At 35.8% G+C, this 27,405-nt stretch overlaps 1 protein-coding gene across 1 annotated transcript; it reads right to left on the bottom strand.

Moving 5' to 3' along the window:
* Nucleotides 1–11,234: 11,234 nt before the first annotated feature.
* LOC121412092 (ribose-phosphate pyrophosphokinase 2) lies at nt 11,235–25,701 on the bottom strand. Its single transcript, XM_041605004.1, has 7 exons — nt 25,361–25,701; nt 21,835–22,018; nt 17,344–17,442; nt 16,159–16,283; nt 14,979–15,152; nt 13,537–13,696; nt 11,235–12,369 (listed from the first exon to the last, which is right to left on the bottom strand). The coding sequence occupies exons 1-7, from the start codon at nt 25,540–25,542 to the stop codon at nt 12,277–12,279; spliced, it is 1,017 nt and encodes a 338-aa protein (XP_041460938.1). The 5' UTR covers nt 25,543–25,701; the 3' UTR covers nt 11,235–12,276.
* Nucleotides 25,702–27,405: the final 1,704 nt, after the last annotated feature.

Below are 27,405 nucleotides of genomic sequence, written 5' to 3'. Positions count from 1 at the left end.
CTTACCCTCTAACAATATTTTGGATAATATTCATGTTGGTGCTATATGTCATGATTTTTTTGTTTAAAGGGGAACGAAACCTTTGGAACAAATAGGTTTGTGTAGAAACAGAGAAATCAAAGAATAAGAATAAAGTTTGAGAAAAATCAGACAAATAATGAGAAAGTTATGAGCATTTGAATATTGCAATCACTAATGCTATGGAGATCCTCCCATTGGCAATGCGACAAGGATGTGTGATGTCACTGATGAACAACTTTCCTTTGGTGGACTATAAAATACCCTCAAAATGTCTCTTTTTGCTTTTTCTTACCATGACGAAAATCTCGCGTTTGAGGGCTGTATACCCCATTTTTCCTTATCATCAAATATCTTCTCCCAGTAATACAAATCCTATTGCCCTCGAGCATGAAATTTAAGTATAGAAACACCTGTTTCTTGACCTCGGTCCGAAGATAATTCACCCCAGCATCTACGGTGACAGCAGGGGGCCACACACGATGGATTGCAATGTCTGTAGTTCCGGCGAGCGCATGGATGTATCATGGAGCTAACAGAGATACACGCGTTGATAGAAAGTTTTTTCTTCCTTCCTTTCTTTCTTTCTTTCCTTCCTTCTTTCTTTCTTTCTTTCTCTCTCTCTCTTCCTTCCTTCCTTTCTTTCTTTCTTTCTTTCTCTCTTCCTTCCTTTCTTCCTTTCTTTCTTTCTTCCTTCCTTTCTTTCCTTCTTTCTCTCTGTCTGGCTGTCTAATTCTTTCTAGACTTATTTTCTTCATCCACCCCCTTTCTACACCTCTAAAGAACGTGCATTTGCCAATCATATCTGTAGTAAGGCCTATAAATGTCCTTTTCTCAAAGTTGAGGTGTAGGCCTATACATAGAACATTAAAATACAAAGACCAGCATTATGAATCACAATGTTTGGATAGCATTTCAATGTTCTATTCATATCTATTCAGAACGTTTTCTAATTCACATGCGTTATTAGCAGGTGATCTTCTTTATCTTTATCTCCCATTATTGTTCTTATTTTGTAGGCCTATAGCCTGTGTATACGGTAAACCTCCCTCTGAAATACCTTTCTTGGTTTCATGTTTTCTTTCAGATTTGTTTCCACCCAGGCGCGCCGGAACACTTTCAGTTTTTTTTTTTTTTTTTTTTTTTTGGGGGGGGGGCAAAATCCCGAAGGGGGCACAATATTTTTGAAAGCGTGAGATACGGAAGCGATCGAGCGGGAGAGGGTGTAAAAATTTAGTGTAAAAGTTGCGTTTCTAAGAGCATTCAAAAATAAATTTCTTGAGAATTAAACAGTCTTGGGGTTCTTTTTGCTCCTGTTTCCTCCCTTCTGACCCAGACTGGTGTTTCTTCATGATCAGGGTCGCAGTTCCAGCAAATTACGAGCCTTATTGCAAACTCTATTGTTTCAAACCAATGTAATATAGGCCTTTTAAAGACTTTAAGATGACAAACATGACCGTATGCATCCGGGGGCCGCCGATCGAGAGGGCAAAATTCACAAAATTCACCCAAAGTGTGCACGAAATCTTTCAATTTTATTCTAGAAAATGCAAAAGCTCCCCCATCACCATGGGCGGAAATCCCAGGGGGACAGGGGGGACGCGTCCGCTACCATTTTGGAAGGTACATAATATCAAATGTCCCCCTACTATTTGTGCTCTTTTATTATGGAAAAAATACATAATTTCAAATCGAAATTATACACATGTATCCTCGAATTTCGAAATATATATAAACAGATAGTTTTTGTTAAGAACTTGGTTAGGAAAAGAAAAGGCATACCGGCCCAACTATTCTCCAGCTCTCATCTAGCCCTATATACCAGCCAAAGAGTGATGACATTGATGACATCGATGGCCATTGTCAATTTCATAACTAATAAAAATGATGAAAAAAGAAAATCGCCTCTGAATTTAGTGCATAGACGGTTAGACGAGAATGTTCCATACCCAGTAAAATCATACCTTTGTTAATCCAATTCACTTTCCCTTTATTCCAAATTTACTTGGAATATACTGAGAATATTTTCTCAGTATTATTTGCGTACTCTCAGTATTATTTGCGTACTGAGAATTATTTGCGTACTCAGTATAAAGAATAGTTTTCATGAGTTATGATTAATCCTTCACAATGAACTTTAACTATGCTTTATCCCCCAAATTTGTTTTTAAACACTCTATTAACGAGACTTATACTCCATTTTTACACAAAATTCCTGCCGTGGGAGGGGTCATCATAGGTAGATCAAGGAGCGAAGCGGCGGAAGGTGAGGCGAAAGATAAGAAGAAAGATAGGACCGGGAAGAAAGTTGAATGATGGAAGGGAGGTGAATAATTGGGAAAAAAGAAAACTTTCAGGACATATTATAAAAATAATAAAATCGCTTGCGCTTTGCATAAATACACAGCCATCTTTTTATTTCAAAACGTGCTTGATTTTTTTTTCACTTTTTGGATCAAAATATATAAAATCAAATCATTTATCTAAGAAGATATCCATCTTTTTCATAATTTGTAGGTTTAGATATTAAAGAAAATTAGCTTGCCATTCGGTTTTAGTCTGAAATGTATTCATTAAAAGGTTAAACGTTATCACACTGTAATAAGATGGAAAAGGGGCTTTTCAAAGGTATGTTTCACAGAGGAACTGTTCGTCAAAAGACGCCAGGCTTACTATGATAATGTAATTGCCCCGTCAGGGGCAAAATTGTTCATTTTTGACAATAGAAATGACAATTTTGGGGCATAAAAGTGCCTTCATCGTATACTTTTGTCCTTTAATTATTTAAAAATTTATCATTTTTCTACTTTCAGGGGGGCACATGGGGGGGGGGGCAAAATCTCGTTTTGCCCCCCCAAAAAAATTTATTTGGGGGGGGGCAAGTGCCCCCCTGCCCCCCCCCCCTCGCTTCCGGCGCCCTTGTTAAAGATATATAGAGAGAAATAGAGATGGGGTGGAAATTCCACCCCATCTCTATTTCTCTCTCTCTCTTTCTCCCGACAAAAAGGACAGGGCGCTAATTTTAATCACCTCATATTAGCAGAATGACAAATTTTGAACTAGAAAATAAAACAGACATTTATCACAATCAAATATGGGCATGTTCAAATGGGTCGCTTGATCAAAGATAAAAAAGGACACTGCAAAAGAACTTTCACTATGAAAAGGGGGCTAAGGGGGGGGGGGCAAAAAAACAACTTTTTTTAAAGTGATTATTCAACAAGATGTACTTGAGGAAGGGGAACATATTAAAAATGGGCACTGAAGGGATCGGGGTTCAACGGGCACGCGGTTTTGTAAACTAAGACACGTGATCGATCTTTCCAACACTCCATCTTCCCAACTCATCAATCGCCTGAACTCGCTCTCCAACGATGAACATTTTGACTTACAAAAAAATTAGCACAACATATCTAAGTTAGACATTTAATGGTGGAAACTAAAAGTATAAACGACCCAAAACAAACGGTGGAATGGATACAGCGCACATGGGCAGTTTACCGGAGAACCACGTATGGTGCAATAATACGTTTGCGATTAAAAAAATAGTTACAGGCATAGTTTGTATTTAAATTATGAATAAGACTTTGGGGTAAAAAAAAATAATGATTTCATATTTTTGTGCATATCAGCAGCATGATTATTATACTTTGTATGTTGGTATGCCATTACTTCTATTTTTCGAACGTTAAGACTGTATATTGCGCGAGTGAACCCATTTTCTTGCTGGACGGACAGAAACTATGCATGCATCGCGGTCCTTGCATGCTAAGCATACCGTAATTTTTATTCGCTTACTTTCCTTATTTCAAGGTCGATTTTCTTCGTTCGAAATTGAAAATGGACTAGTATTGGATGTCTGAATGTAATATGCCTTTGAAAACGTGATTAATATCGAATACAATAATTTCATTCCGAAGATCCTTCTACAGGCAGACAAGTCTTACGTAATAGCACAGCGTTGTTTATCATTTCGTCCTTGGCTCAACGCTCATTTAGCTGGCCCGTGGTGGTGAAATCGAGACAAGGGGATTACCTGGCCAAGATGGGTTTATCGGGGTTGGAGAAGTTGTTTGAGATATTCCAAACACAAATTGGGGTATGAAACCGCAGTTTGCAGTCCGAAGTGAGGTCGAGAATCAAACGGGAAATTTTCGTAATGCGATGAAACAAACTCTTTATCCATTATGTATTCTCAAAAAATATGTATTACATGCCCTCATGTAGAAAGAACACATGATCTATGGATAGATGCGATAAAAGAGGCAATTCAAGTGAAATATATACTAAAGTAATGGGGAGAGTTGTTCATCAGTGACATCACACATCTTTGTCGCATTGCCAATTTGCTATCTCCATAGCAATAGTGATCGCAATATTCAATGCTCATAACTTTCTCATTATTTGTCCGATTTTTCTCAAACTTTTGTCAATCTGTTTCTTTGATTTTTCTGTTTTCAAACAAGCTATCTTGTTCCAATGGTTTCATTCTCCTTTAATATCTTTTACATGGTACACCTATCGTGTACTTGTATGTATGTTGTTGAAACAGAAATTGTGATAATAATCTGCAAACATGTAGTTGATTACATTACTTACAATGTAATGAGTTATTGTATAAAATGTGTAGCGTTTCTTTTACATTATTATGGTGCTATTATTCAGTGATGCATTATTCATCTTCATTTTCATCTCATTAACAATCGTGACATTTCGATACATTCATTTGTTCGAATTGACGGATTAATTACATTTCTTTATGCCATTGTAATATGACTGCAGAGATAATTTCGTAAATGATTTTCTTTCCAGTTATTATCATATGCACTACAAAGAGGCAATTATTGCTGACTTATTTATGTTAATTTTGTCTTTTAGAATTACTTTTTAAAAGTATACAATGTAAATATTTGTGCCTTACAATTCAGCTTTCACTATGTATATCATTTGCATTATTATACACACCTCATCTCAATTTGAAATATTTATTGATATAGTTCTTGCTTTTTAGTTTGTATATTAAATTCACTTGTATTTAAGGAATTATTTATTCAAAAACTTGTCTTTTATTGTGTTCTCAGTCACAGTATACATGTTGAATGTTACTGAATGCAAATGTGGGGATAACTCACTGCATGTATCTAACTTTGGTTGCTGCATTCTCTTGAGGTTTGCTTCAGGCATGGAATTACTGCTGAAGCTAGCAAATCTACCAATAAGCAGGAAAGTGCAGAAAATTTGCAATTAATTTAGCCTTTTTGTAACATTCAGGTGACAAAAGGATAACCACTTGTGGCATACACATTGCATGCTTTCCTGCACAATACCCTGTGTTCTATGAACTATCGCTGGGTAAGACAGTATGTTAGAACATTAGGATGTGACTAACACTGCACATTAAGATAATTCTTCACCAATTAAAGAAAGATGATCAATTCTCGGACCTATGACAAAGACACCCCTAGTATGATTCATTTAGATCCCTTGTGCAAAAAGAATGACTTTAATCCCTCAAAACCCAAGTTTAAAGGGGGCAAATAGCCCATGAACTCCAGTCTAGAGCCAGTCTGAAGTTTTGGTAAGGGTCATCAATGTAAAAATATAATCTAGTATCATCCAACATTACAATATTACAAAGGCAAATTAGTTATTGATAGTTTAAGCCATATGGAATTAAAATATGCATTTTAGGCTGTTAGGATATAAATTGAAATCTAGTTCCCTCTCTTGGTAATGTTTTCTTTAAATCTGATTTTGAATTAAAATGGCTGTTTGATACTTGCTTTACACATATTTAGTAATTGGATTTTAGAAAGCTAATGCCAAAGATTAGATCCTGAAATTTTCAGACCATTCCATGTTTAAGAATGTGTTTTGTATAAACAAGACTAAAATATGCAGATGCTCTATTCTGACCAGGTACCTGATTGAATTTGTTCTGATTAAAAATCAGTCAATTTATCCAATAATACACATTTTTGTCTCACCTGCGAAGCAAAGTGAGACTATAGGCGCCGCTTTTCCGACGGCGATGGCGGCGGCGTCAACATCAAATCTTAACCTGAGGTTAAGTTTTTGAAATGACATCATAACTTAGAAAGTATATGGACCTAGTTAATAAAACTTGGCCATAAGGTTAATCAAGTATTACTGAACATCCTATTAGAGTTTCATGTCACATGACCAAGGTCAAAGGTCATTTAGGGTCAATGAACTTAGACCATGTTGGAGGAATCAACATCGAAATCTTAACCTGAGGTTTAAGTTTTTGAAATGTCATCATAACTTAGAAAATATATGGACCTAGTTCATGAAACTTGGACATAAGGTTAATCAAGTATCAATGAACATCCTGCATGAGTTTCACGTCACATGACCAAGGTCAAAGGTCATTTAGGGTCAATGAACTTTGGACGAATTGGGGATATCTGTTGAATTCCCATCATAACTTTGAAAGTTTATGGATCTGATTCATGAAACTTGGACATAATAGTAATCAAGCATCACTGAAAATTTTGTGCAAGTTTCAGGTCACATGATCAAGGTCAAAGGTCATTTAGGGTCAATGAACTTTGGCCGAATTGGGGATATCTGTTGAATTCCCATCATAACTTTGAAAGTTTATGGATCTGATTCATGAAACTTGGACATAATAGTAATCAAGCATCACTGAACATTTTGTGCAAGTTTCAGGTCTCATGATTAAGGTCAAAGGTCATTTAGGGTCAATGAACTTTGGCCGAATCGGGGGTATCTGTTGAATTACCATCATAACTTTGAAAGTTTATTGGTCTAGTTCGTTAAACTTGGACATTAGAGTAACCAAGTATCACTGAACATCCTGTGCGTGTTTCAGGTCACATGTCCAAGGTCAAAGAACTTTAGCCGAATTGGGTGTATCTGTTGAATTACCATCATAACTTTGAAAGTTTATGGATCTGATTCATGAAACTTGTACATAAGAGTAATCAAGTATCACTGAACATCCTGTTCCAGTTTCAGGTCACATGATCAAGGTCAAAGGTCATGTAAGGTCAATGAACTTTGGCCATGTTGGGGTTTTTTGTTGAATAACCATCATATCTCTGTAAGTTTATTGGTCTAGTTCATAAAAAGAGGACATAAGAGTAACCATGTATCACTGAACATCTTGTGCGAGTTAGAGTAGTATGCAAAGTCAGCACTGCTGCTATATTGAACCGCGTGATGCAGGTGAGACGGCCAGAGGCATTCCACTTGTTAAATTTTATATCCTTCACACCACAACCGCAGAGCTACCAAGTCTCACGCATAATGCGTGAGACTCAAGCATTTTGGACTCTTGTTCATCCCCTAAAATCTCTGTCTCACGCAACTATCACAGCCTATCCCCATATACATTGTACACAATGTCTGTGATCTCACTCAGATTCACAGAAAATCTCATGCATAGCTGGTCTTTGAACTTGGCATCTCTGCAACCGTTTTGGGGTGCATGCATTGATATAATCTAGTAATGAAATAGAATAGTATCATGCGCGTTGGGGGGGGGGTGGATTTTCCAAAACTATGAGGAAGATTTAAAGAAGCCCACCCAGTCATCAAGTCAAGTCCCCCCTGAAAAAAAAAAGATTTGTGACTTCTTGAAATAACTTTTAAACACATTTCATTCAAATTTAACTTTTATGAAATAAATATTAATTTATGGAACAAATAATACACAGGCTATTGGGAGAAGAGGAAGTAGTTAGCAAGTGGCATCACAGTATTTCTTCACCACACCATTGATATATCTGCTTTGTAAAATTAATATTGATTTCAAGGTGACACCTTTAAAAGCTTGTATTTAATCTTGATAACTCTGACCTTCATTTTCATTCAACTTTCAATTCAATGTCGCAAATAATGAGTTTATCAGAAGATGCATTTTGAAATAATACAAAATCTAAAAATATGGGTTAAATTAAATGATAAAATATATCATTGGTATTATGAACAAGAAGTGAATCTGTTATCAGGATTTTAATATGAAGGCCATTTACTATACAGAAAATAAATATTACTGAGAGATTAGATTGAGAGTAAAAAGCAAATCAATTTATTGAAGATTTACCAAAGTTTTGATGGGCTTTATATTACACCCGAGTCAGATGGAGTAATTTACTTTCTATTTATTGGACCCTCGTTGATTCATGATCTGGATAAGTGGTGCTTTGTATTTCAAAACCACTGCATTCGACAGCATTATCTTTGTGCCCGATGTACTTTCATTATATCAGGTTGGTCCAGATAATGCAGGATTGGGGGGGGGGGGTCACTTAGAACTCTGGAGACTGAATAAAGTACCCTGAAGCATATCATAAGATTTTCAATTTTTATAATAAAATGAAGCATAAAATCATTGAATTGACAATTTCTTTAATAGCCATTAGTTACAAATAAACAAAAATCTGCATCACATCACATGGAACAAGTTTAATTAAATACCATGAAGTCGAGTTCAAATTATGCATTATAGCTCACCACATTTCTTAAAATTCAATTGTAAAAGTATGGTAATGAATTCATCAAAATACAACACAAATTTACTCCCTGGAGTATGAGAAGTTATCCTTTAGTGAATTTATTGAGGCTCATTCACAAATGACAAGAAAAATTAGCAATTGTATCTTAAAAGAGTATTCTTGTGTGTGTGTTTGAATCTTTTGTCAAGTTCAGATAGCATTAATAACTTCAGTTTCTTCAAATATTTTGGCTTGCTATGCTAAATCTGAACAAATGTTCAGTATCGTAACAAGTCCCGTGTGATGTGATGCAATGCTAACCGTCTCATTTGTTTTTCTATGACATATAAACTCAACAAATATTTTACGAAATTCATGCCCCTCTAAGAATCAGTTAAAAACAAGTATGCAGAAATTGCTTATCCCCATATTGATGAATCACTAACAATAGATTTTCCCAATGAATATTAGTATGGGCAAAAAGAGTGTGATACCCTATTTGGAAAACATGATATACAGAGTATTCTATCAAATCAAATGAAACACTGCTTTGCAACAAACAAGATGCAAACCCCAAAAAAAGTTGAGGTTTAAAACCTAAATAATATAAAATAATGATGGTGAGAAGAAAACTTCTGCTTACTTGGTTTATCAAAATTCATAATTGATTCTACAGGTAAACAGTGTAGAAGCCAACATTTACACAGGTACGCATGCCTCCTTTCGAGCCCTAAAATGTCTATTAATGATTCTGTTTTTCTGTTAATGTGAAGCAATTTTATGAATGAAAGTAGCAAATTTTGTGATTGCTCAACCTAGAAATGCCACAGAAATATAATCTATGCAAAAATGTCTGCTTATACATGTACACTAAATCTTTTGTTGGTTGAAAAACAATTATATTATTTGCATACTAGTGAAGTAAGATTATTCTTGATAAACTAAAACCTAGTCTGGGGTTGCCTAACATGGCAACAAATGGTGTATGAATATATGTGTTCAAGCATTGTAGTCCATGTAGATGGAATATCTTGCCAATAATAACCCTTGAATAAAACCTACATAATTTGAATAATTTGTTAAACCAGTCCATCTGTTAAATAAAATATATGGAGGAGGGGGTGGTATTTCTGGAAAAGCTATTTTGGTCTTCTTTATACATATTAAATCATCACATTTAAACTTATGCTCCCAGTACTGCACTATTGGCTAATCTATCAATCATGTTACATGTCAAAGCACAACATTTAAGTCTAAATAACTCTGTAACAACCCCCGTACAGCCTATTGGTCACATGGAGAAACATTGTACTTTACTCTAAGACATTAAACATAAATCAAATCAGGGCCACATCTTACAAAGAGTTACAACTAATCCAATCAATAGTAACTCTATGGAAATCCATCAGTGTCATGATTTTTTCTTCAGGAAATTTGCACAATGTCCCTTGTAACCAAAGAGAAGCACACTGACTTTTCAATAAAACAATGAATGTATGAATATACATCATAGTTATAAAATATTTTGAACAAACATGCATAATAGATGTTGACGTTGCTGGCCGTCCATAGTTGTGATTGCTCGGATCAATCATAACTCTTTGTGAGACAGGGCCCAGGGGGAGTTTCACAAAGATTTCAGTGTGACTGAGCCATGCGTAAACCTCATTGCGAACATGTTATTTAGCATGCAATCTGATTGGTAGATACAGAGTAGTGTGTGTCCCATACGCCTGATCTGACCAATGGGATGATGCTTTATAAATGAAACTGAAGTGTGACTCCAACAGTGAAATCTTTGTGAAACATCCAGAAGTGTAAATATGAGGAATATTTTTTACTAAGAGGAGACAAATCAGTTATTCATAATTACAACAGCAAAAGGACTCAACAGCCATAAACCTAGAATGTTTCAATAGAAACCATACCATACCTTGAGCTACCTATACATATTGTAAAAACAGCACAACTGATTTTCACAATGATAGGGGAGGTGCCTCACTACATAAACATAACTGCACCTTGATGAAGTACTCTACTTGAGTGATGGTTTCTTTAGGGCAAGTCCAAGGTATGCTTCTTCTTAGGGGGTGTTGCAAGAAAATATTTGCAATCAATTGCAAATATTCTATTGCAATTTCACAATAGATATATCAATCTGAACTATAGCAAGTCAGATTACACTGCTTATTACAAGAAGCAGATTACAAATAGATCGCAATTTCGTTTTCAAAACTTATTATCGATTTAGGGACTGAAAATAGACCTGCACTTGATCTTGCAATGCACCAATAGTCTTCAGACACATGTTATTGAGAATAAAAGGTTCTCTGAATATTATAAAGCAAATGTGTCACAGCATGTTTGGTTATTGCTCTAATAACAATGATAGAAAAAATAAGGTTTAGAAGGAAGCTTAAAACTAAATGATGAGAGGCAAGATGTGTTGTCAAGTCGACTTGATAGCCTTATTATGTCAACATGGTGAGATTAGCTGCCAAGTTAACTTAAAAACAGATGTGTCGAAATGGTGATGCAGAAGATCCAGAAGAGTGATAATGTAACTTGCCATGACGGCATAATTTTTCTAAAGTCAACTTGAAACGATAACGCATCTCCCCACCTGAAGTCGATGGCACTTTAAATCTACCGTAGCTTGGCAGTCGTATCCAATATATTTGTTTTTGACGCACGAGCCAGAATACCCTGGACTTGCCCTTGTGCAATTTTCAAAAGGATTGCCCAACATATTTCAATTTGCTAAACAATTCCTTGTCAGTACTTTTCTTACATATTTCAAACAAAGGTCTATGTACATACAACGTATCAAAGGGGACATTTTTTATAATAATAATTTTGACATAAAGTTCAAAGTTTGTAATTTGGAAGCATTGCATGAAGATATGTTTCTATTATGATACATTTTGCCTAAGCAAAACAGGATCAATAAAATACCTAGAAATCGGAATTAAATCAATTTGTCAAATAAATCAGGAAAAAATCAAATGTCAACAGGTGTATATGCCACAATAAACTAATGTTCTCAAACTGTTGTAATTTCTTTAAAAGTACTGTACGTAAAACAGTCTGAATACTCTATAGTGTAATAAAGAAATTGGGGACTAAGAAATCATACATCTAATGCACACAACAAACAGTCTATCCCTTCTAACCAGACGTGCAAGTGAAATCAGATGTTAAAAGAAAACAATGCCACAAATTCAAGAAAGTGAATCTACAACCATGTAAAGACTGGAAGCTACATATACAAATAATTGTACATTAAGTTAGATATTATTTCAATACCTGGAATTAAAAAAGTTTGTTCTCCTACAAGACGGGTGTTTTGAGAATTCTCAGAGAAATATTGCAATTCAAATAATTTTCAGTTCTGTGTCTTCCAAATATAAAAATGTATATTCGAGTCAAGTACTTTGGTAAAACCCATGACTTGACCTTGAATGAGATACGACACAGGTCAATTACTGAGAACTATCAGAAGTTTAAGATATCACAACAGAAATGTGCCTTATTAAGATATACGCAGGTTCTACTGAATGCCCACAAATATTTTTTCTTCAATGATAAAGGAACCATTTTGTTGGGCATTTCTCTCAGCATTTTGTGCGCTACAACCTTGTTACAAGTAGGTACAACCAGAAGACATTACCCGATGACAAATAAATGAACATTAAAATGGAAAACACAATGTACAAATGATGGATGAAGTTGGAACTATAATTTACAAGAAAACTGATGGAGACGCCAGTGTAGACTACAACGGCACGTTGCTGAAGAGATACGAGACTGACTCGCCGTTATGCGTCCTGCGGATGGCCTCTGCAAGCATCATCGAGATGTCAATAACCTGAGGGAAAGAGAAATGGATATGGGTTAATAAATTTGTCATACACTGCTTGCAAAATTTCTAGACATCTGATTGGTAAAAGTTGCAGGTATAGAATTAATTATTGACCGATAGGCAGAATGGGAAAGAATGTCGACATGACATATGCTACCAGTCTACTTCTACTTTTACAATCCATGTATGCAATCATTAATATCTATAAATATTGAAAAGACGTGTTGGAATAATGAATACTTACAAAAAAATCTGAATTGCCTCAAACAGTAAACATAAATACTGAGATCGTATTATTTGGGTCATATTAAAACTATATCTCCGCAGTGATCTTTTGCCTGAACTATGCAGTCAAGTGTTGGCTTCATCCTTGAGCTATACTTTCACCGATGCTCCTAAATGCAATTAATAAGGCACTTTGACGTAAGTCAGAGTCACCTCATTCATGCAAGAATCCTGTTTAGTGTCCTCAGAGACAAAACAATGAGAAATGTTGGAAAGCTACTGCAAAGGACACTTATTGCCTCTTTAGTATGACTCCTGCTAAAAGACGCAACATGGACTTGTTTAGATGCCTTAAATTATAATGACCTGCAAAGTGATGCAACAAGATCAAATGACCCCTTCAGTAAAAATAAATTAACAACAACTAATTAATAGATTGCACCAAGCACATTTTTAGCACTTTATAAATATATGGAAGGATCTTGGTAAAGTGTTACGAGGATGTTGTATTCGAATCCTAGTACCCTTTGGCATGGCATCAACCTACTCCTTGCCACTTTCCACCCGGGTGCTAAATGGGTACTCAATAGGATTTGAAAGTCTTCGTAGCATGTCCAGCACTGTGAGCACCTCACATGGAAACTGGCTGGAATACTCCCTAGGGAGTGTAGGATGTGCATATGTATGTGTGCGGAAATTTGTGATTGAATCTGATGACCAGAGTAATAATAATTTCTTAGTGCTTAGAAAGTGCTTACCCCTAAGTACCTTATGAATAGCGAAATTATCATCAAAAACATTTCAAGTACATGATGTTTATAAATTGGGTATCTCTGAAGTTGAATAAGGACATGACTGTCAAAGAGCTCTAGTGGGTGTTGATTTTGGCAATATTGCATGTTAATCAAAACTTCATTAAAGAGACTTGCCCTTAACAGAGCCACTTACTGCAATTTTACTGCTCTGTTTGCACTTGTCCTCTTGCGGGATGGTATTCGTGACGACGACCTTCTCAAAGCAAGCTTCGTTGATCCTCTTGATTGCAGGTCCTGAGAAGATACCGTGGGTAAGGATAGCGTAGACCTTGATGGCTCCTGCATCCTTTAATCTATAAATGAGTTTATCAGAGGATAAATGGTGTCACAGCATAATGTAGGCATGACCAGTAATGCATATTAATAAACAAATGTTTCAAGAAGTACTGCAAAGAAGCAAGCAACCCAGCAAATTATAACTGAGCAGATTAGCAAACACATGTTCTTTGGTAGAATTGTGCGACTATTGCAAAATGTAATCATACCCTAATCTATTGGAACAATCTCACCAAAATACGCACATTTGAACTCAGAAAATTACAAGATAGTTCAATCATTTTCACCTCTAAAATATACTTAAATAGTACTCCACTGGTAAAGGCAGTTTCAATGAATATGAAGCCAGTTTGTAGTTGACTAATGAGTGGCTTTTTTTAATGACCTTTCCAATTGTTCATTGGGATAACCACTAATACCAAATACCATTTTTTAAAAAGATGTTTGGTAAGCTTTCCCAACATAAAATTCTGTGGGATTCAAATTCTATAAAAAAAAGCCATAGCATAGAATACTACCACTACATCAGTGATCCAATTTGGAAATCATCTGCTGTATTGTCTGCTTTTGGCAATATTGGCTTTTATATGGACTACTATAAAAAAAAAAAAACATTATGAATATTCTCTAGCTCTTCAGTGCATGTGAAGAAAAGAATATTTTAAAAGGAATATACGAATAATGGTCAAAAAAAAAATGCTTGAACTGTCCATGATTTCTAAAATCACCATGAAGGTTTGTCTCCAATTGACCCTTTTCTGCTCATAGGCACAATGAAATTAGAAACTGGGCTATTGATGCAAGTCACACAATTTTCAAATAGAAAAAGACCCTACCCCACAATTTTAATACTGATCTTGGATATGAAGAGGACATTTAAAGACAAATGAAACTAATTGCAGTAATCACAGATTTCATGTGAAAGTCTGTAAAGCTGCAATTGTCACCATATTAGCCTAGATGTAGATCTGGTACAGTTTCACATAAACTGAACTCTGTGAAATCTAAACCAAAATATGCTCACAATTAAGATCGGTAACACAGATAAGCATGCATGTCTGTGTATTATTTTTGCAAAGGATAAAACACCTGACAATTTTGTAAAATGTCATCCTTACTTTGCTCAGTTCTCAGCACTTATTGGTACACAATTTCTTCCAAAATCCTTTGACACATTGTTTATTCATACAGACACTTGTGTGGCCATTTTATTTGATTTCTGTGTGAACTCATTTTTTTCCACAACTGGCATTTATCTTTACAATGTAGTCTGGATTTGTTGAAGAATTAAAGGCTTACTTTCCAGCAGCATGGCAGATGGTACCGCATGTATCAGCCATGTCATCAACCAGTATAGCAACCCTGTCCTTGACATCACCAACCAGGACCATTGACGCAACCTCATTAGCCTTCTTACGCTCTTTGTGGATGAGAGCAAACTCGACATTGAGTCTGTCTGCGATGGATGTCACCCTGTAAGAAAGGGAAGATATTCGATATTACGATAATGTTCCTCAATAAATAACATGTTGTCTAGTGACAATTTCTATACATTGGTTTTTAGAAAATATCCCAGCTACATTTCACTTGACTTAACACTGGAGTGAGCATTTAAATACAACCTAATTAATGAAAAACCTTTCCTTTCAATAAACTCACCCCCCCCCCCAAAAACAAAAAAAAGTTTGCATTTGTAGCTGACAAGTTCAGTTCAGCAGAATTATATTTTGCAAGGGGCAGTGAAATATACTGTATATATCACACATTCAAAAGCGAGTTCAATATTCTGGACTGTTGCTTATAAATAACCATTACAGTAACTTTGTTTATCCAATGCCATCTTCCATGAAGTCCTCCCGTTAAAATCTTTTAAAAACATACAAAACATACCTGATCTCATGTTAGATTATTTCGTTTAGGAAAAGTATCATGTATGTTACCATGTTTTAATTTTTCATTTAGTATTTACGTATTTGATTCTCAGTATACCTGTATTAGACTTAATTACCTCCTTTGTAAAGCGCATAGAGATTCTGTTGAATATTATGCGCTATATAAGCATCTATTATCATCATTTTATTTTCTATTGAGCAATGTTACAATGGTAGTTAACAGGGGGATGTTATAGTTACCATAATATCAACTTTTATGTAACAGAAAAATGGCAAGATCCTTTTAAGCCATATGTAGGCCTATGGAGTATGGTTAAGAGTTTGTTAATGTTGTAGACCAATAAAGAAACCAACTTCTGCATTACTACATAAAAATATGCTCTATGCCTCATGGGCAATAGACCATGAAGGGACAAGATGATAAGAAAATACAGATGAATAGAATGTATCAAGCAGGAAGATGCTGGAGTGTACCCCAAGGGCAGTTGGAAGAACACCAACCCCCTTCCACTTCCCACCCCCCCCCCCCCCGGATCCAGATAATTTTAGTAGTATTTAATGGGTCTGTTCCTCCTGGTTTCTCTCACCTCTTTGCACCTCCTGCGTCAGGTGATACGATGATGCTGTTGCCCCATTCTGGAATGTTCTCCTTGATCCACTTGAGAACGGCTGGCTCCGCATACAGATTGTCCACTGGGATATCAAAGAATCCCTGATCAGAACAAATTGAAGAATTCGGGAAGTTACATGTACATGTATTTCATAATGAAAGCAGGCTTAAATTCTAAATTCATGAGATCATCATGTAAAAAATAGAATATAATCTGTACCAATTGCTAGAGTTCAGACACGTTTACTCTCAAATAGCAAATATTGCAGAAGCAAAATGCACATGTTACAGCAGCTTCCTACTTGCAATGAAGAACTTTTTTTGTGGGGGGGGGAGAGTGGGGGATACATGCAGGTCTCTCATGAATCTTAACAAAAATGTGAATGGGGAAATATTTTTTACTCTAAGGTCGAAAGTGATGAATAGAAGAGGTACATGTAAACACAGATGGTAAAAAGAGGTTCAAGTACACTGCATGCCTGTATCGACAAGAGATTCAAGTACACTGCATGCCTGTAACGACAAGAGATTCAAGGGCACTGGCATCAATCTTTCACCATTATCAAGAGTTCTTCATAAATACGTAGGTCAACATTATGAATCACTCCCACTTAAAATGTCTTCTGTAATCTGCATTCTTAAAAATGGATTAAATAAATGTATGTATTTAAGTTTGCTTTAATCTATGAAATATCAAAATAAAGATTACAGAGTCTTATTTTATATTTTCTTTGATAAGAAAACCTAGTCACATGGAAATAAATTGACTGATATACAAATGGAATGAAATTGCTTTGGCTACATGTATTTCTCCACATGGCCAGATGGGTGTTTCATAAAGCTGTTCGTAAGTTAAGAGCGACTTTAAGAACGACTAGTGATCCTTTCTTATGGTAAATGGTTTATTCAGTGGCGATAGTTTAGCGCAAAAGGAAGGATAGCCAGTCGTTCTTAAAGTCGCTCTTAACTTTAGAACAGCTTTATGAAACGGCCCCTAGGAGCCATTTTAAGATTCAAGTGTTTCAGCCCATCTCCCACCCCCCCCATCGAATGTTTTGAAAGATTCCTACATGTACATGCATATTTCAATATAAATCATATATAGACTGAATAAAATAGTTCACACTTAAAGAGATTATAGTACAATATATATGAAGTATACCTGAATTTGGGATGCATGAAGATCCATTGTGATGATGTGATCAGCTCCTGCTACAGACAACATGTTAGCTACCAGCTTGGCTGAGATGGGTGCACGACTCTGTATACAAACACAAACTATTATTAGAATGCAGGATGTAATGGACCTTTCTTTATGTAGAGTATAAAAACTGAATTCATTTGCCAGATTCGGAAATGATGAAAGACATGATTCTTTAGTTAAGGGAAAAGTCTTATTTTTAAGGAAAAATAAAAACTGCATGGTAGATGAAAATAAACAAAGGCCCTGTCATACAGGTAATGTAAATACACAAAACACCCTCCTACACAGAAAATATGCAAAACCTTCAATGTAAATACCATACCACCAAACCTTCACCAGTATAATGCATACATGTACATTGGAAAATACAAAATGTAAAACGTGAAATGCCCCCCCCCCCTACCAATATCAATTGAAACAGAACGAGCACATCATAAGGATATAACTTTTCAAAATTGATCCAACAATAACCCACACAACTTGTACTTTATTTACAATGTACATGTAATTCAGTATGAAACTGTAAAACATGAACAATGTCGTGTACTGGGTACTAAGCCTATGGGCTTCTATGCAGTAACATCTTTTTATAAGAAAACAATGATTGAATTGAGATGAATTCAACTGATACAATATGAAATTCAGTGAGAGCTTTAAAGAAGGAGAAAACAAGGTTTGAAGTCTGCAGTTCACTCAAGCATGAGATATGGACAAATCTCATTGAAACTTCTAAGCAGTCTCAAAAAATATTTACAACTTCAAATTTTGACAGGATAGAAGGAAATAAATTTACCCTTTCAGATAAGCCAATTTTCTTTTTCTTTCTTCTGAAGACCAAATTACTATTTTGGCTATTTACAGAGAACCTTTCCTGGTGACTTATTGTTGGGTTGAAGGTGGCATATATCACAAAGGACCTCTGTGGCTCTTTTCAAATTACAAAGTACAGTAACATGCTCTGAGGTTAAACAGATAAACTATATTCTAAGAATGCATGTATGCTGACATGTAAAAACACATTAAAAATCATGAAGATCAATAACACATTTCTGTGACAACCGTTTGAGTGCCAACTGCTGCAGAGTCATAAATACGCACAGCAGGCACTGATATGATATTCTTCTATTCTCTGAAGTTACCTACATGTACACCTACATGTAGATGGGTTAAAGCAGCATGGTTACAAGACGGACATAATGTACGGTAAAAATTTACCCCTACAATATGCCTTGATGAACATTTGTAAAACATCGGGATAGAAACAAATGCTTGGGAGGAAAGGGCAACCGTTACAAAGTTGTCATCATATTAGCAACTGTGCTGATCCCCATACTCCACATTGAAAACTTGTTAACAGCATCGAGTAATGACAGATACAGAGTCAGAGCAGCATCAAATAATGGTTTATCATCTACATGTACCTTACTGGAAACTTTTTTAAAATCAATTTGATCAACAGTAAATTACTTACACGTAAGGACATGAACATTAACTGATTTTTGATACGTGGGTATAAAATTAAAATACCAAGGGAAGGAGTATTATGCATGAAAATATAATTAAGCAGATGATTAAAAACTTGTCTCTTCTGGTATTAAAGAAAATCTGGAAAAGAATCGTTTCCCTCATAATCACTGAACTGTGAATTTGACCTCGGAAGTATATATGCAAAGGTCAACCTTGGAGTGTAAACAATACATGTCCGAACCGGAAAAGTCCCATCGTATAATCATGATGGAGATTATTTGGGCATTTATACATGAAGCAGGCAAAAATGGGCTACTTTTCATAACTTTATGCCTACATGTAAATGAGTAATATGAACAATGTAGTACATTTTAAATGGGGATTTTTTTTCTTTGGCTCTTTTTTTTGTATATTTTATTTCATTTTCCAGAGCTCTTTTGAGACCCTGTGTAATTTATTTCCTGGCTTGCAAATTTTTTTTGTCCTTGGTTCTGCTAAATTGCATCTTAAAAATCTATGTCAGTGTTTCATGTTTGAACTGGACGATTCCCCCATCGACTCTGGAACAGCATAGGGCAAAAAATTATTACACTGAAAGTGGTTCATTTTCGGGGGGGGGGGGGGGGGTGTAATAATCCTTGGTATGTAATTGCCAATTGACTTTGTATGGAGACTGAATTCATTACAGTATTAACATTATTACACCTCACTGGGTAAAATAAAAAGCCATGACTTTGAAATATTAGTTTATATAAACAATAAAAAAAATGTTGCTCCCAATATTGTTATCAACACCTTCAATGATCTATCACTGGCCTGCAAATCAATTTTGACCCACTTCCAAATGAAATTCATCTGTATACCACCGCATCCCCCATACATCAGTCAGCTACCCGGCCATCTCCCCTTTCAAAACAAACAAAGATGCTAATGTCAGACCTGTGCATGTCTTAGAATCACTGTGGAACACACTTTATCAATCAATGACTGACAGGCTTTAGCTTCCAAGCAGCACATTAGGAATACCATCATCCAAGCTGCACGGTGCATAAGAAGTACGAGTGTATGCTAGTCAGCAGTCTTGAGTAGATGATATCCAACAGCAAGAAAACTAACATCAGTCTTTCTGTTTCAATACGCTGCTTATAAGATATTGACAGATTATAGCCGATAAGCAGCGTATTGAACTAGAAAGACTGATTAATAACAACTAAATTCAGTATTTCTTCCTTGTTTTATTTTCTCACACTGATACAGACCTTTAACTCTATCGACTCACACTGATATAGACCTTTAACTCTATCAACAACAAATTTATGATATTTCTAATGGAAGGGTTCTGGAATAGAGAAAAGCGTGAAACCCTTGGAAGCACATGTAGCACATGCAAGGAGCTATGGGAAAAAATATAAAATTAACCAATTTACTTTTTTTTCCTCCATAAATTGTGTTACATTTGAACGATATTTACTTTAACAGTTACATGTATAAGACACTACCTAAAATGCATCATATGGGTAATAAAAAGCTGGGAGACTGCCCAGGGGATCGTTTCATCACAATTTAGATCTGACAACTTTCCTTGATTCTGATTGGCTGAGAGGCATCGTTTCTATGGTAATTGTCAGATAAAACAGGACTTGTTGGATTTGAGCTATGGGTGTTGCTATGTGTGTCCAAGGAGCTTCAGCTCCTTGGTGTGTCCATCCAGGTTTAGCATCCAGTGTGAGCTGCAAAAGGGATTATTTCTTCAAGATAGATAAATAGTGGCACAGTAAAGTTTTCTGATATTAAACAAATGTGACTCTTTAAAAAGAAAATGACTAATTGAGAACCCCTGTTCTGGAGCTGTATTTAGAAAAAAATGTCATATGCAGGGGTAGGGAAATGTAAACTTGCAGTACCATTTATCTGCGTTCATTCGTTGTGATGTAGTGCATGTAATTATGCTGACCAACAGTATTGATTTTGAAGGTATCCAAAATCACAACCTTCTTCTCCCAATATAAAGTGTACTTACAGTTGTGCTCAAAAGTTTGTGAACCCCATCATAAAATGCACTCCTTCATGTAGAGTGTTGAATGTGTGTCCCGGGGGGGCCACTTCCATTCACGAGTGGATACCATGCGCGACCATGGGGTCTCGAAAAGCACCCTAAACACGTAATTTCCATATTCTGAAAATGCACCCCTTAACAAGTATTGGCGTGTGAAACCCTACCCTTAACAAGTATTGGAAACAAAACGATACTCTTGGCAAATATTCCCTGAAATGCACCCCTAAACAAGTACAGGAATGTTTTATTGTTACGGGTCCTTCGGTCGTCGGCTTTACCTTATTTGGTTTAGTACGACCCCACCTTCTACACCTTGCGCAAATCGGACTCTAAACACGCAGTGTTGGGGCAAAAAGGACATCCTTTATAAAACATTTAATTTTGTTTTATCATCCCTGCAAATTCGACCCTAAACACGTAATTTTCCTAGCGAAATAGATACCCTTTTTTCATTATTTTTGTGTTTTTGACACCTTATCACGTTACGTATGTAACGTGCCCTATCATGAAAAAGACATCCTTTTTACGTGTTTTTTGGGTCGCGCATGGTATCCACTCGTCAATGTAAGTGGCCCCCCCGGGATGTGTATACCTGTACATGTACATTAGACATCAACACTACAAGTCTATTATGTCCAAGAGAAACAATCTTGACTGCATGTAATATTTTATCTCCTGACTTTATAATCAAATCTATTAAGATGGTACAGCTTAAACACGTACATTTTTCTGTTGGGGTTCACCAACTTTCAAGCACCACTGTACATGCACGATTCGACCACTTGTAGTGTCCAGTTTGATTCTTAGCCAAACAAAATTAACTGACATTATTTTATGAAACCTTAAGTCAACAAATGGTGCTCAGATATTCCTAAGAATCCCCATTGTTCTTACATGTAAATGTTCTAAAGTATGCAACAACTTACCTTATCCTTCTTGTCTTGCCTAGCATAAGGAAAGAGAGGGATGACAGCTGTAACGCGGGATGATGATGCAATCTTGCATGCGTTGATCATGATGAGCATCTCCATGAGGTTATCATTGATGTCACCACACCCGCTCTGCACGATGTAAACATCTTCGCCACGCACACTCTCTCCGATCTCCACACTACAAAGCAAACACATTGAAAACAAATTGATAATGCATACATGTTCAACTATACCCAGGCCAAAACCCATCAGACAAGGGCGACATTTATACCAATTTTGAGCGTATAAAACATTAACCTGAACCATGTTTACATTTTGAATGTCTTTTGCAGGGCTCAACATTACCAGTGGCCAAGGGCAACCAAACATGTGTTAGGCCACCAAAATTCTGTAAAAGCTAAGTAATAGTGGCCCGGTTGGGCTACCAAAATTTTGATAAATTGAAGGTTTTCTATTGTTTTAGGGCCACTAGATTTTTGCTTTGTGGGCCACCAAAAATATGAAGTTGATGATTTTGGTGGACAGATCAGGCCACCAAAACAAAAATTTAGTGTGGAGCCTTGTCTTTTTTTGTAAAATAGGTTTCATTATTTTATCATCTTTGGTGATCTTCAGCATACTGGCATGTATTTTGTTGCAGGTTATTACAAATTTTGAACTTGTTCATGGAGGGGTGAATTATATTAGCCATTCTCTCTGACGCACCAATTTTCATGACGGACCAAAAATTAGCTCCATTTTATCCTACTAAGGTGTAGATACATGTAAATTCTTTAAATATTTAGCTTGGAAAAATACACTTAGTCAATATTTCTTCAGAGAAATATCTTCTCGGAGAATTTAAGCATTTTGGACGGAGGATGATGAATTACCTTTTCTAAAACTGAAGGAAATATTGAGTTCTCCTTATTCTACTTTATGCATGAAAATAATGACCGATATCTACATTTATATAATTCATCAACATACATTTTCACAACAAAAATATCAAGCATTAATAAGACCATTGCATTTCGGGAGGAATTTGTTCCAACATGCTTTAAAATTTGCATGTTGTAAAAATGGTGAAAAGTTAAAGAAAATTATTAAAACTTAATTGGAAACATATTTCATGAAAAAGTAGATATGAATCTCCCCAATAAACAAATATCATTCAAATCCTGGGGGGGGGGCAGTCAAATGTATTGCTGTACACATGCGTGACCAAATTATTTCCAAACACCCCATAAACGAGTTTTTCTGTGTGTGCAAAATAACCCCCTCAACAAGTTTTTCACGGGCTTTAATTGCACATTTTGGCCCCTAAACAATTTGTCGCCAGAATATGACCCCAGGGAAAAAACATACCCTAAACACGTTTGGCTAGTCTTAAAAAAAAGCTTTGGAAAAATAAACATGCATGCACCCTAAATACGTTTGACCCCGCGATTGACCATTGACCAGTCTTTCAAAACCACCCTTTTCTTTGAAAATCTGTGTTTTTGATACCTCTAACGAGTGACCATCGTCCAAAACTGAAGAAAAAAACACACCTTTAAACACATTTTTTTGGGGTCAGGCATGTGTATAGCAACATAATTGACTGCCTCCCCCCCCCCATCCCCCAGGATTCAAACACAAGTTTCAAACTTAAGCATGATGGTTACCAATTTTGACACAGACACAGGCCCTGGAAAGATGAAGATGCACTTTAATTTGATAAACAGACTTCAAACATGTATCAGTCCACTGTATACTAAAGGAAATCAGGTTCAAGCATTTTAGGGCATTTCTTCAGATATACATACATGTACATGTAGTATAATATGAACAGGTGATATTGATTTTTTAATAGTTGTGATTACATGTACACGGGCGAATCCACGGTCAGTTGCATTACACTTTTGTCTTTTCTGCATGTAATACTTGGTGCTGTCAGTTTTACAGGGGTGAGTCATTCTGACAAATTAATACTGTCAATTTATCTTGACAACTGAGGCTTTTCATATAGAAAGATTGTATGCTGTATATTGTGGACACCATAATGTCCCCAAAATCGATCAGTCGCATTACACAAAAAGGACGGAAAAACAATCACTTTTTCATTGTTCTTTCAAGTAAAAAAAAAATGTTTCCCAATTTCAATACCTGCAAAACATCAATTAAATATAGAAGTATCAAATAAGACATTTGAATTTGGGAAGCTACATGTACTTTGAATTTCTCTTGTGGAGAAAAAAAATCTGATATAAAATGATTATCTTGAGATTATCTAACTGAAAATTTATTTAAAAAAAAAAGTCTCTGTTAAATTGAAATTAAGATTTTTTTTTTTTTTATATGGTCCTGATTCTCCTATGTTTATGGGATGCATACATGTACATGTACTTGTATGAACAAAAAACATTGTTGATACTCATTTTGATCCCCATATGAGTTTGACTCTAAATTTTGATACAGATTTGTAAGAACAAACATATTTGAAGGAGCATACATAAATTTTTGGAAAATGTCCACTTTTACTTGGATTCTTGGAATCGCCAATATAGATGTTCAGCATGCCGCCCTCTGTATGCGTTATTGTTGCTTACATGTAGCTACTGAAAGAGGACAAGATGGCGACGTAAACATCAGTAAGTTACATGTACATTCCATCTTCTCACAATAATCTTTTTTAAAATGTATAAAATGAAATCAGTAATGTATAATATGTCATAAAAGTTCTGGCCCATTTACATGATTTAGGGCTCAAACTTTTCCAGGGAATTCTCAAGGATGAAACTCGAAAGCTTAAAAATGCTAAGCCTATAAACTCACACATAGGATCTTTACTAGGCCCGCACAATCCCTGGCTCCATGGAGAGTAAGCCCCGGGGGGTCACTCGACCAAAAAGTGGTGGGGGTGTGCCGCGGGCGAGACAAAAAACGGGGGCCTTGAAGCGGGCTTATTGTAAAAAGGGTCTTCGGAACGGGCTTCGGAACTACGAATGTTTGTGAAAACGGGGGTCCTGGAACGAATCACCAGCGTCTGAGTGCGAATGCAGCCCTATGGAAAGGTCATGCGTGCATAATGCAGGTAGCGCGGCCTCCGCCGGGTGTGCTCTGCGGCAGCTTTTCACCAAAATTGCAGCTCATTGTACAGTAGAGGCGCACAGCCAATATGGGAGACTCTCTCCAATGTGGGAGATAATCTCCAATATTAGAGACTTGCTTTGCAACTAACTGAATGAATATAGTTGGGTTGTATTGAAAGTTAAAGAGAGGTGTGAAAAGGACCCACAACTAACAACAATAAAAACAACAAAAGAGAAGAAAACAAGTACAAGTTAAACATGAAATTGAAAACAAAATTAGGCAAGCCACAAAATTAACACTCAACAAGAATGACAACTTTGTGACCGTTGCAATGCCAATTTTTCACAAACAATTTAAATTAAACATGACAAAATTCAACAAACTTGCACTTATTAGACCCTACATTACTGTAGTAAATGCTTCACTGATATAACAGTTAAAGAATGGACTAGCAAACAAAAATTACCAAGTTTCTTGGTTTGAGAATTTCTTAGTGACAACTCTGCCAAGATCATAGCCGAGTCGATTGGCGATCTTCTGCGCCAGATCTTGATGCGACGACCCGCTGAAGACTTTGATGTTCGGCATTCTGGGAGATAATTGCAATGGATCTTTAGGTATTCCTTGAGTAATGAGAGAATCCACCATCAAGAGTCAAACGACAGGACACGAGGGGACACAAATCGGTCAAATAGTCCGATGAAATCCAGATAGATACAACTATATTATAACAGTATCTATTCTGATTATATCCACGTTGTTTATTGACGTTGTGATTGCATGCAGTGTTTTCGATCACACACATGTCATGTACAAAATAGGCGCGCGGTTTCAGCTGATCCGCCGCGCGAATTGTCTCTTTAAATTAATGTATACTTTTTCAACATGTTTGTTTAACTCTAATAATGACTAGTTTTTACATTTATTTTTTAATAATAAATAATTTTTGAATTTAAATATTATTTTGATTGCAATTAAAAATGATTTAGAATTTTCGTATTAAAATTTATACTCTTTCATAATTGAATTTATTAAACGAGGATCATTCGCCACCCTCCAAGCTACGTAGTAAAAAAAAGCTGTGCTAAATAAAAACGATCAAAATAATACTAGCAAAGTAAAAGTATCCACTTATACAAGTAATAATATTTATATGACTTCACTGATTTTTACTCAGCTTACTTTTTGATTTCCAATACGAAGTGAGGGGTATATTATCGTTACTATGTTCTGAAACGTTATTAATCTCCTATAGTGTGTTCTAGGATGAAAATATTATGAAATTGAATAGAATCAGTAAACATAACAATAGAAATTTCTTGAATCGTTCAATGAATAACAAAGACATGACATTATTTCACTAAATAATTTTCGCTACGAGCAATTTAGCATTAACGCTGCTTATGAACAGTTTTGCCACGATATATCTTAGGATAAAATGCACATTACACTGGAATTAAGAAGAAATTTACAAGCAAGCCTGAGTCTAGATGTAAAGATTTGCCCGTATTCTAATGGCATTTGACCGAATTCTCATCAAACTAAAGAACAAAGATTATTTGATGACTTGACAAAAACAATTATAAATTTTCAAGTGTGAGGGGTGTTTCTAACAACCCTTCTCTCCGAAATTTAAAAAAAAAACAGGAAAATTTGAACCCCTCGCAAAGAAAGAGGAAGGCTGTTCATGATCCCCGGTTCATATCCTGAGATTTTTATCTTTTTTTTCACGAAATGAAATGATCGGAAAATGACATAGCTGGTTATTGGGGTTATTTGTCATAATTAGAATTTCATTTCGATAGGCCATCATCTTTTTTTTCCTTTCTTTCTTTTTTTTTTTTTACAAATTTTCCACTTTTCCTATGGTGTGCCAAAATGTTGGATTATCACGCAACTGCGTTGAAGTTATGTGTTATGTTACATAAATTAAAAAAAAGTTATGTGTTATGTGAGAGTTATAAATGGGCATATATCGCGATTTGATTAAACAATATAGCGACCGTATATGGTTTAAAATTGCTTTAAAAGAGAATACAGCCCACAACTTGACACTGTCGTTTGGAAGGTGTTGGACCATGGCCCCCAAAAGTACAAAGGAAAAGTGTGAGATATTTATATGAATAGCACGTCAAAGTCTATCTCAAAGTTATTCTCATTAATAGGTAAGGTAATTATGGGACTTAAGCAACTTGTTGCCATACGCGCCATCTTGTGCCCTCTCTTTTTTGAGGGGGAAGTATATAGGCCTACGGAGCTTTGCCCTAATTGATAATTAAAAGAAAAAACACCACACAGTGGCGCACAGTCCAAGAAAAAAAAGGACTAAAAGTAAAGGTAGAAGGGTGAAATATATATATCTCTGATATCTGGTGTTTTTCCACAAAAATTAAAAATAGCTAAAGTAGTGCCCATACATAAGAAAAATGATATTCATAATATAGCTAATTACCGACCACTATATCAATTCTTCCTTTCTTCTCAAAATCTTGGAATAAATTGTCTATAACA

Source organism: Lytechinus variegatus, chromosome 1 (genome assembly GCF_018143015.1).
Source record: "Lytechinus variegatus isolate NC3 chromosome 1, Lvar_3.0, whole genome shotgun sequence".
Classification (NCBI taxonomy): Eukaryota; Metazoa; Echinodermata; class Echinoidea; order Temnopleuroida; family Toxopneustidae; genus Lytechinus; species Lytechinus variegatus.
The sequence above is the reverse complement of the archived record's forward strand: the minus strand, read 5'-3'. Positions and strand labels throughout refer to the sequence as shown.